Source organism: Oncorhynchus masou, chromosome 13 (assembly GCF_036934945.1).
Source record: "Oncorhynchus masou masou isolate Uvic2021 chromosome 13, UVic_Omas_1.1, whole genome shotgun sequence".
NCBI classification, from domain to species: domain Eukaryota; kingdom Metazoa; phylum Chordata; class Actinopteri; order Salmoniformes; family Salmonidae; genus Oncorhynchus; species Oncorhynchus masou.
This window is the reverse complement of record NC_088224.1, coordinates 84,389,955-84,399,725: the sequence shown is the minus strand read 5'-3', so window position 1 is coordinate 84,399,725 and position 9,771 is coordinate 84,389,955. Positions and strand designations below refer to the sequence as shown.

Genomic DNA, 9,771 nt, shown 5'->3' with positions numbered 1-9,771 from the left:
CCACGAGGGGTGAGACCCAAAAACACTTGATATTCTGATGCTAATATGTCCTCCTCCTGTCTAGTTTGTCTGGATAGATGTGTTGTTAGCCTCTGTTCTGTGCTGTCCCCTGTCGGTCAGGATGAAGTTCTGGAGCTGCTGTAGGAGGAAGACATCAGCCTTTTAACTGTTTCCTGGCCCAGGAGGGCTGCACCACAGGAGGTCACCTCTGGAGGACACCAGATAAGGGCAGGACCCCTTCAGAGTTTAGCTCAGGCACTGACTCAGACAGCCTTAGGTACATACAATTAGAAGTGCCGATTGCCCCCTCTGTCTTTTGCTATCTCTCTCTCCCTCTCTCCCTCAACTCTGCCTTTCGCTCTCTCTACACTCCATCTCTCTCTGTGTCTGTCTCCCTCTCCCTCTGTCCATGGGGATGAAGGTAGTACCGTGTAGGTTTGATTGGCACCAGACTGGCAGCCAGGCCATCTTCTCTATCTATAACAAGAACTCTCTACCAGAGCTCAGCTATGCAGAGTCCAACAGCACCACGGTACACACCAAACACAGGCCTCTGGGGGGGGGGGGCTTTACTTGGCTCATCACGCTCTAGCGACTCCTTGTGGTGGGCCGGGTGCCTGCAGGCTGACTTCCGTAGTCAGTTGAACGGTGTTTTCTCCGACACATTGGTGCAGCTGGCTTTCGGGTTAAGCGAGCGGGTGTTAAGAAGCGTAGTTTGGCAGGTCATGTTTTGGAGGACGCATGACTTGACCTTCACCTCTCCTGAGCCCGTTGGGGAGTCGCAGCGATGAGACCAGATCGTAATTAGGAAGAAAAGGGGGTAAAAAAATAAACAATTAGATCTCTAAGTAATCTCTTATTAAGTTACTAAGTAATTTAATAGGATCTCTGTGGTATTCATATAATTGATCTCCCTCTCATGTCTCCTAGGTGATATACTGGAGCCAATCACCTGGGCCCATCTGGACCTTCCCTCTCCCACAGACACACACACTGAGAGGGGGAAGGAGAATGGAAAGTGGAATGCATAGAACCAGACAGAGAATGAAATCTAGCACCCGGTACATGCTGCTCCCATATGTTTGAATGAACCTGTACCCTGTTGTTGGTAGGCTGATAGCAGTATGTATGTCGTATGTACGCAGGCTTTCTATATTTAGCTGTAGAATTACACCGGGCACTAATGACACCGATGACATTCTACTCCGAATGCAGAGACTAAACTTCACTGCATTGAAACACTGTCTGAAGGCAATAACCATCAGGTCTTCCTACTACCTCTATCTTCTCACTGAAAAGAGATCCAGGCAGCTATCACCATAGAAACCATCATCTGGATCTGTAACTAATGGATCGGGATCTGTAACTAATGGATCGGGATCTGTAACTAATGGATCGGGATCTGTAACTAATGGATCTGGATCTGTAACTAATGGATCTGGATCTGTAACTAATGGATCGGGATCTGTAACTAATGGATCGGGATCTGTAACTAATGGATCGGGATCTGTAACTAATGGATCGGGATCTGTAACTAATGGATCGGGATCTGTAACTAATGGATCGGGATCTGTAACTGAGTAATTATGTACAGCGAGTCAGAATGTCAGCAGTTCTCGACCACACACACACACACACACACACACGGATCAGTCCTCTTCTTTGTTAAGTGCATTTGAGACTGTGTGGCATTTTATTGATATCAGCTGCCTTTCAGCGAATTTAACTGGTCAAATGATGTTCTTACCTCAGCATTCATCATGGTCGTGCATTAACTGTCTTTGTTTTGGGTTGTTAAATCTGTGATTTAGTTTCACTCTTTGCTATCACACAACGTAATGAAACTCTGCACCTACATTGTAATTACACTGCTCAGGATGGGCTATCTTTATATCAGAGGGATGAAGTTCACAAACCATCACTTCATTAAAAGTCTGTTTTTATTTTCAAAATGGTGCAGTTTTACTAAAAGCAGCCCGATAGCAGAGGATGTGGCTTCAGACTACTGGCTCAGAGCAAGCATGGAGTGTAAGGCAGGGCTGGTGTGTCTTTCTCAGTTGCTGTGTGTGTGAGATCTTTTTTTTTAGGCAGGAGGTGTGAGTGTCATGGCGGCAGCTTGGACGGTAAACGCAGCGATGCTGATCTGTCGCCTCACTTCATCCCACGCCTGTTTGGGATTGGCTGTACGCTCGATGTCGAACAGCGCATCATAAATGCCAGGGAAGGACTCGCCAGCATATTTATTATGACTGCTGGGAGCAAAGATCACATGTCTGAAGAGAGGGAAGAGAAAATAAAATCGGATTCTAAACTGATCATGAAGACATTACACAGCACTGAGTATGTGCTGTAGCTGGCTCTCACCTGTAGAATGGTCGGCCAGGTAAACCTAGCGGGTCCACGAAGGCTCTCTCCAGGTACATTAGCTGGTCATTGACCATACGTATCTGTATAGGGCTGAGAGAGTAGGGGGAACACACCTGTTAACACACTTCCACAACAATAAACATGACACACACACACACGCTTTCTCTTACTCTGTCCTGTCCAGAGTGGTGAGACGCTCATGGAAGTCCCGAGCAGCCACAGTGAAGTTCTCCACCGCAGAGAACAGAGAATCTGGACAAAAACAAATGAGACTTTGTAGGTGATGGGGGATTCAGAATGAGTGTCTTTGTATGTAAACGTGTTTTCTCTTACCAAATGACACCCCGTATTTCACAAGAGCATCTGGGTGTTTTTGTCCCAGCTGAGCGATGGTGTGGGCGTACTTTGTCAGAGAGCCAGCGTATTGACTGGCATCCAGGGGGAGGAGCTGGGAATCAGCCAATAGGAAGATGAGGCCTCCCCTGACCTGAGCTACAGCTCTGAGCTTCCGGAAGGAAGGGTCGTAGAACCTCTCCACCAACTCAAAGGTCTCATACACACTGTGATACACTGGGTAGCTGCTGTACCGCTCTGTCTTCTACAAAGTAGAATACACACACCGGTTTGTTTGCATGAAAAAACATGAATGGTTTTTCCTACTTTAAATGCCCAATGATGACCCCCATAGTGGTGGTGGTGGGCTATTGTATTGCATCAAAAGGACATCTGCAATGTGCTCCTGTCTCCAGGTTCACCCGTCCGCCCTCCAGAACAATGTCCCTCTCACCCTGTTCTTGGTGTATCGGGCCCTGCCTGCTGCGATGCCCAGTCGGATAAAATATGCCTCAAAGTCACTGCCTGAACCCAGCTTACTGATCCTAGAGGGAGGGAGGGAGGGAGGGAGGGAGGGAGGGAGGGAGAGAAACCCACAAGGGTTGGTTCATAAATAAATACAAATTATACACCAAATTAGTCAGTCCGGATAAGAGCATCTGCTAAATGACCAAAATCTAAAATGTAAATAAAATCAATCAGTAAAAGTGCATGTGATCAGAGTGATTAGTCTATTGTGGTCGGTAATGGGTCTGACCGGGGTGCATCGCGGTCATCTGTCCAGTTGTCGCGCTTGTGCCAGCTCTCATACAGAGACAACCCCTCCTCTCCCTCCTCTGGACTGGACACCTACAGAGAGGTATTGGTGTTTCAGTTATAGTCTGGGACTATGTCGGTCTACACAAGAGGTCGGCCGATACTAATACCAATTATTGGAGGACCAAAAAAGCCGATACCGATTAATCGGCCGATTTAAAAATAAATACAAAAATGTATTTGTAATAATGACAATTACAACAATACTGAATTAACACTTATTTTAACTTAATATAATACATCAATAAAATCAATTTAGCCTCAAGTAGATAATGAAACATGTTCAATTTGGTTTAAATAATGCAAAAACAAAGTGTTGGAGAAGAAAGTGAAAGTGCAATATGTGCCATGTAAGAAAGCTAACATTTCAGTTCCTTGCTCAGAACATGAGAACATATGAAAGCTGGTGGTTCCTTTTAACATGGGTTTCAATATTCCCAGGTAATAAGTTTTAGGTTGTAGTTATTATGGGACTATTTCCCTCTCTACCATTTGTATTTCATTAACCTTTGACTATTGGATGTTCTTATAAGCACTTTAGTATTGCCAGTGTAACAGTATAGCTTCCGTTCCTCTCCTCGCTGGCTCCTCCCTGGGCTCGAACCAGCAACACATCGACAACAGCCACCACGTCGAAGCAGCGTTACCCATGCAGAGCAAGGGAAACAACCACCCCAAGGCTCAGAGCAAGTGAAGTTTGAAACGCTATTAGTGAGCGCTAACTAGCCAGCCATTTCACTTCGGTCACACCAGCCTCATCTCGGGAGTTGTTAGGTTTGAAGTCATAAACAGCGCAATGCTTGACGCACAACGAAGAGCTGCTGGCAAAACGCACGAAAGTGCTGTTTGAATGAATGTTTACGTGCCTGCTTCTGCCTACCACCGCTCAGTCAGATACTTAGATACTTGTATGCTCAGTCAGATTATATGCAACACAGGACACGCTAGATAATATCTAGTAATATCATCAACCATGTGTAGTTAACTAGTGATTATGATTATGATTGTTTTTTTATAAGATAAGTTTAATGCTAGCTGGCAACTTATCTTGGCTTACTGCATTTGCGTAGCAGGCAGTCTCCTTGTGGAGTACAACGAGAGAGAGGCAGGTCGTTATTGCGTTGGACTAGTTAACTGTACGGTTGCAAGACTGGATCCCCCGAGCTGACAAGGTGAAAATCTGTCTTTCTGCCCCTGAACGAGGCAGTTAACCCACCTCTCCTAGGCCGCCATTAAAAATAAGAATGTGTTCTTAACTGACTTACCTAATTAAATAAAGGTTAAATAACAAAACAAAAAAACGGATTTCCGATTGTTATGAAATCGGCCCTAATTAAGCGGCCATTCCGATTAATCGGTCGACCTCTAGTCTACACCCTGTGAAAGTAAACACCTCTTCTGTTTACTTCTGTATCATGTCCCCTAGTCTTTTGAATGGGCTTGATCAAATTCATGATTTACAGTACCAGTCAAGTTTGGACACACCTACTCAATCAAGTGTTTTTCTTTATTTAAAAAAACCTTTCTACATTGTAGAATAATAGTGAAGACATCAAATCTATGAAATAACACAAATGGAATCATGTAGTAACCAATAAAGTGTTAAACAAATCAAAATATATTTGAGATTCTTCAAAGTAGCCACCATTTGCCTTGATGACAGCTTTGCACACTCTTGGCATTCTCTCAACCAGCTTCATGTAGTAGTCACCTGGAATGCATTTCAATTTAACAGGTGTGCCTTGTTAAAAGTTCATTTGTGGAATTTCTTTCCTTCGTAATGTGTTTGAGCCAACCAGATGTGTTGTGACAAGGTAGGGGTGGTATACAGAAGATAACCCAATTTGGTAAAATACCAAGTCCATATTATGGCAAGAATAGCTCAAATAATCAAAGAGAAACTACAGTCCATCATTACTTTAAAACATGAAGGTCAGTCATTTCAGAAAATCTCAAGAACTTTCAATCTTCAAGTGCAGTCGCAAAAACCATCAAGCGCTATGATGAAACTGCCTCTCATGAGGACCGCCACAAAAAGGAAGACCCAGAGTTCCCTCTGCTGCAGAGGATAAGTTCATTAGAGTTACCAGCCTCAGAAATTGCAGCCCAAATAAATGCTTCACAGAGTTCAAGTAACAGACACATCTCAAAATCAACTGTTCAGAGGAGACTGCGTGAATCAGACAATCATTGTCAAATCGCTGCAAAGAAACAACTACAGACAGAAGATAGAGAAGTGTGTGTGCTCATTAATAGAGGCTTGTCCTGACTGTTTGAGTGTGTAGAATGACCCCAGGATGTCTGGCCACTCAGCCAAGAATTGACAGAAACGGACTGGTTCCTCTTGATCGGAGACAGAGTAAAGGTTATATCATGTGCACCAGTAACAGATCTCTTGTTCTGTTTGGAGCCTGTTTCTGGGCCAAAGACTCATGTTCTCTGTGTGTGTGACCCCAGTACAACCATACATCATCTGGGCCGACAGTCAAAGGCGCTTGCTTGCCCAACTTGGGGGAACCGTTGAGCTACTGTTAGAGGAAGTATGTATGAAGTGATTTTATTAGTTAAAGGTAGAATTTCCACCACAATATAAAATTACATTTGCGTTTGTGGATGAATTTTACTTCTGCCAGATGCCTTTTATGAAGTTTGTGCGCCAAAAACCATTCGTTATGTTTTTGCCCATCGAATACCATTCAAAAATTGTTCAAAAGTTCAAAAACTACAACACTACTTCCTGGAAAGCAACGCGCCACAGTGTAATCCTGAAATAGACAGTTGATAGACAGCTGATTCAAGTTTACCTGTTTGGTGATGTCGTACACTAAGGTGTGGAGAGAGGGGGTGCAGTCTATCCTCAATGTGTACATACCTGCAACACACAAAGAAATACACACTCACCCGAGTGTCATTTTCACATGTGACAACCCACACAACCCCCCCCAACGCACACACAAACTCACCCTCTATTGCTGAGTCTGCATTGATGTAAGCCACTGCTCTCTCCTGCAGCACTTTGGCGTTTTCCTGTCAAGGAGAAAGAGACAGGACAGACATGTAGATTAGAGTTTAGTCATCTCTGTCAACAGAGCACTACAGTACACGTTTCACCACAACCTCACATAATGTGTGTCGTACCTCAGCCCACTCTGTTGATCCCAGCAGTCCAAACTCCTCTGCATCCCAACTGGCAAATACTATGGACCTCCTGGGCCTCCAGCCTATAGTGAACACACACGCACACACACACACACATGCACAAAGTCCAGAGAAAACACACACTTGGCAAAATGCATTGAACCTATAAAATATACAGCACTTCTCAGAGTCAAATATAATATGAGGAAACAGGCCTGACAGAACATTCTAGAACAATACAGAGAACTATTCCAGACTGCTACAGTATGGGAACATTCTAGAACAATACAGAGAACTATTCCAGACTGCTACAGCATGAGCACATTCTAGAACAATACAGAGAACTACTCCAGACTGCTACAATATGATAACATTCTAGAACAATACAGATAACTATTCCAGACTGCTACAGTATGGGAACATTCTAGAACAAAACAGAGAACTATTCCAGACTGCTACAGTATGGGAACATTCTAGAACAATACAGAGAACTACTCCAGACTGCTATAGTATGGGAACATTCTAGAACAATACAGAGAACTATTCCAGGCTGCTACAGTATGGGAATATTCTAGAACAATACAGAGAACTACTCCAGACTGCTATAGTATGGGAACATTCTAGAACAATACAGAGAACTACTCCAGACTGCTACAGTATGGGAACATTCTAGAACAATACAGAGAACTACTCCAGACTGCTATAGTATGGGAACATTCTAGAACAATACAGAGAACTATTCCAGGCTGCTACAGTATGGGAATATTCTGGAACAATACAGAGAATTACTCCAGACTGCTATAGTATGGGAACATTCTAGAACAATACAGAGAACTACTCCAGACTGCTACAGTATGGGAACATTCTAGAACAATACAGAGAACTACTCCAGACTGCTACAGCATGGGAACATTCTAGAACAATACAGAAAACTACTCCAGACTGCTACAGTATGGGAACATTCTAGAACAATACAGAGAACTACTCCAGACTGCTACAGTATGGGAACATTCTAGAACAATACAGAGAACTACTCCAGACTGCTACAGTATGGGAACATTCTAGAACAATACAGATAACTACTCCAGACTGCTACAGCATGGGACCAGTCATTCATACAGAGTTTTGCAAGCAGATTACACCTGTGTCTGCTGTTTTATGTTTTTATGATGCAGCTGTCGTCATAAAGACGTGTCTCAGTACATAGTGGTCTGTGTGTGTGTGTGTTTTTAAATGCATGTGTGTGTTAATCTGACCCCCCCCCCACACACACACCTTTTCTGAGCAGTTTCCCAGCGCTCCTTACACTCTCGTGCACCACGGCAGCTCCCGTTACCGGGTCGATCCCACCGAACACCCAGGCATCCCGGTGGCCCCCCAGGATCACATAGCGGTCTGCCAACAACGGACAGAGGAGGGGGGAGAGGGGTCACAATCACCATCTACAGTGATCCTAATTCTGTTGTGAATCAAGTGTTGTGCCAGGTATTTGAAACAAAACAGTGATGATAGTTGTTGGTGTTGAGTTGTGTAGAGGAAGCTCCAGACTGTGTACAGCCAGCTCTGAACTGTCTCCCAACGTCCTGTCCCCTGGCTTCCATAAACGCGGTCAACAGGCCCTTACTAGAACATTCAGAGAAGGCTGTGGGAAGTGGTACCTGGCTCCACGGCCCCTCGTAACCTCCCGATGACGTTGTATATCCGGGTCACCTGGTTGTTGGTGTGGATGTTCATACGCACCTTCCTGAGAACCACAGAGAGGAGTCAGAGACAGAGAGGAGACAGAGAGGAGACAGAGACAGAGAGGAGACAGAGAGGAGTCAAAGACAGAGAGGAGACAGAGGGGAGACAGAGACAGAGAGGAGACAGAGACAGAGAGGAGACAGAGACAGAGAGGAGACAGAGAGGAGACAGAGACAGAGAGGAGACAGAGACAGAGAGGAGACAGAGAGGAGACAGAGACAGAGAGGAGACAGAGAGGAGACAGCGAGGAGACAGCGAGGAGACAGAGAGGAGTCAGAGACAGCGAGGAGACAGAGACAGAGAGGAGACAGAGAGGAGACAGAGACAGAGAGGAGACAGAGACAGAGACAGAGAGGAGACAGAGAGGAGACAGAGAGGAGACAGAGGAGACAGAGACAGAGAGGAGACAGAGAGGAGACAGAGAGGAGACAGAGACAGAGAGGAGACAGAGAGGAGACAGAGACAGAGAGGAGACAGCGAGGAGACAGAGAGGAGTCAGAGACAGCGAGGAGACAGAGAGGAGACAGAGACAGAGAGGAGACAGAGAGGAGACAGAGAGGAGACAGAGAGGAGACAGAGACAGAGAGGAGACAGAGAGGAGACAGAGACAGAGACAGAGAGGAGACAGAAACAGCAAGGAAACAGAGACAGAGAGGAGACAGAGACAGAGAGGAGACAGAGACAGAGAGGAGACAGAGAGGAGACAGAGAGGAGACAGAGACAGAGAGGAGACAGAGACAGAGACAGAGAGGAGACAGAAACAGCAAGGAAACAGAGACAGAGAGGAGACAGAGACAGAGAGGAGACAGAGACAGAGAAGAGACAGAGAGGAGACAGAAACAGAGACAGAGACAGAGAGGAGACAGAAACAGCAAGGAAACAGAGAAAGAGAGGAGACAGAGAGGAGACAGAGACAGAGACAGAGAGGAGACAGAGACAGAGAGGAGACAGAGAGGAGACAGAAACAGAGAGGAGACAGAGACAGAGAGGAGACAGAGACAGAGAGGAGACAGAGACAGAGAGGAGACAGCGAGGAGACAGAGAGGAGTCAGAGACAGCGAGGAGACAGAGAGGAGACAGAGACAGAGAGGAGACAGAGAGGAGACAGAGAGGAGACAGAGAGGAGACAGAGACAGAGAGGAGACAGAGAGGAGACAGAGACAGAGACAGAGACAGAGAGGAGACAGAAACAGCAAGGAAACAGAGACAGAGAGGAGACAGAGACAGAGAGGAGACAGAGACAGAGAGGAGACAGAGAGGAGACAGAGAGGAGACAGAGACAGAGAGGAGACAGAGACAGAGACAGAGAGGAGACAGAAACAGCAAGGAAACAGAGACAGAGAGGAGACAGAGACAGAGAGGAGACAGAGACAG

General features: G+C 45.5%; 1 protein-coding gene across 2 annotated transcripts in view; it reads right to left on the bottom strand.

The window, feature by feature from the left end:
• Positions 1-1,922: 1,922 nt before the first annotated feature.
• The window catches only part of naalad2 (N-acetylated alpha-linked acidic dipeptidase 2), a 23,843-nt gene continuing 15,994 nt past the window's right edge, over positions 1,923-9,771 (bottom strand). For both annotated transcript variants that reach the window (XM_064985294.1, XM_064985293.1), the window contains 11 exons: positions 8,313-8,398; positions 7,930-8,049; positions 6,655-6,737; positions 6,480-6,543; positions 6,321-6,388; positions 3,458-3,549; positions 3,155-3,245; positions 2,701-2,965; positions 2,538-2,619; positions 2,365-2,457; positions 1,923-2,273 (listed from right to left, as the gene is read on the bottom strand). In XM_064985294.1, coding sequence (XP_064841366.1) covers positions 2,084-2,273; positions 2,365-2,457; positions 2,538-2,619; positions 2,701-2,965; positions 3,155-3,245; positions 3,458-3,549; positions 6,321-6,388; positions 6,480-6,543; positions 6,655-6,737; positions 7,930-8,049; positions 8,313-8,398 — 1,234 coding nt within the window. In that variant the 3' untranslated portion in view covers positions 1,923-2,083. The remainder of the gene's footprint in view (positions 2,274-2,364; positions 2,458-2,537; positions 2,620-2,700; positions 2,966-3,154; positions 3,246-3,457; positions 3,550-6,320; positions 6,389-6,479; positions 6,544-6,654; positions 6,738-7,929; positions 8,050-8,312; positions 8,399-9,771) is intronic.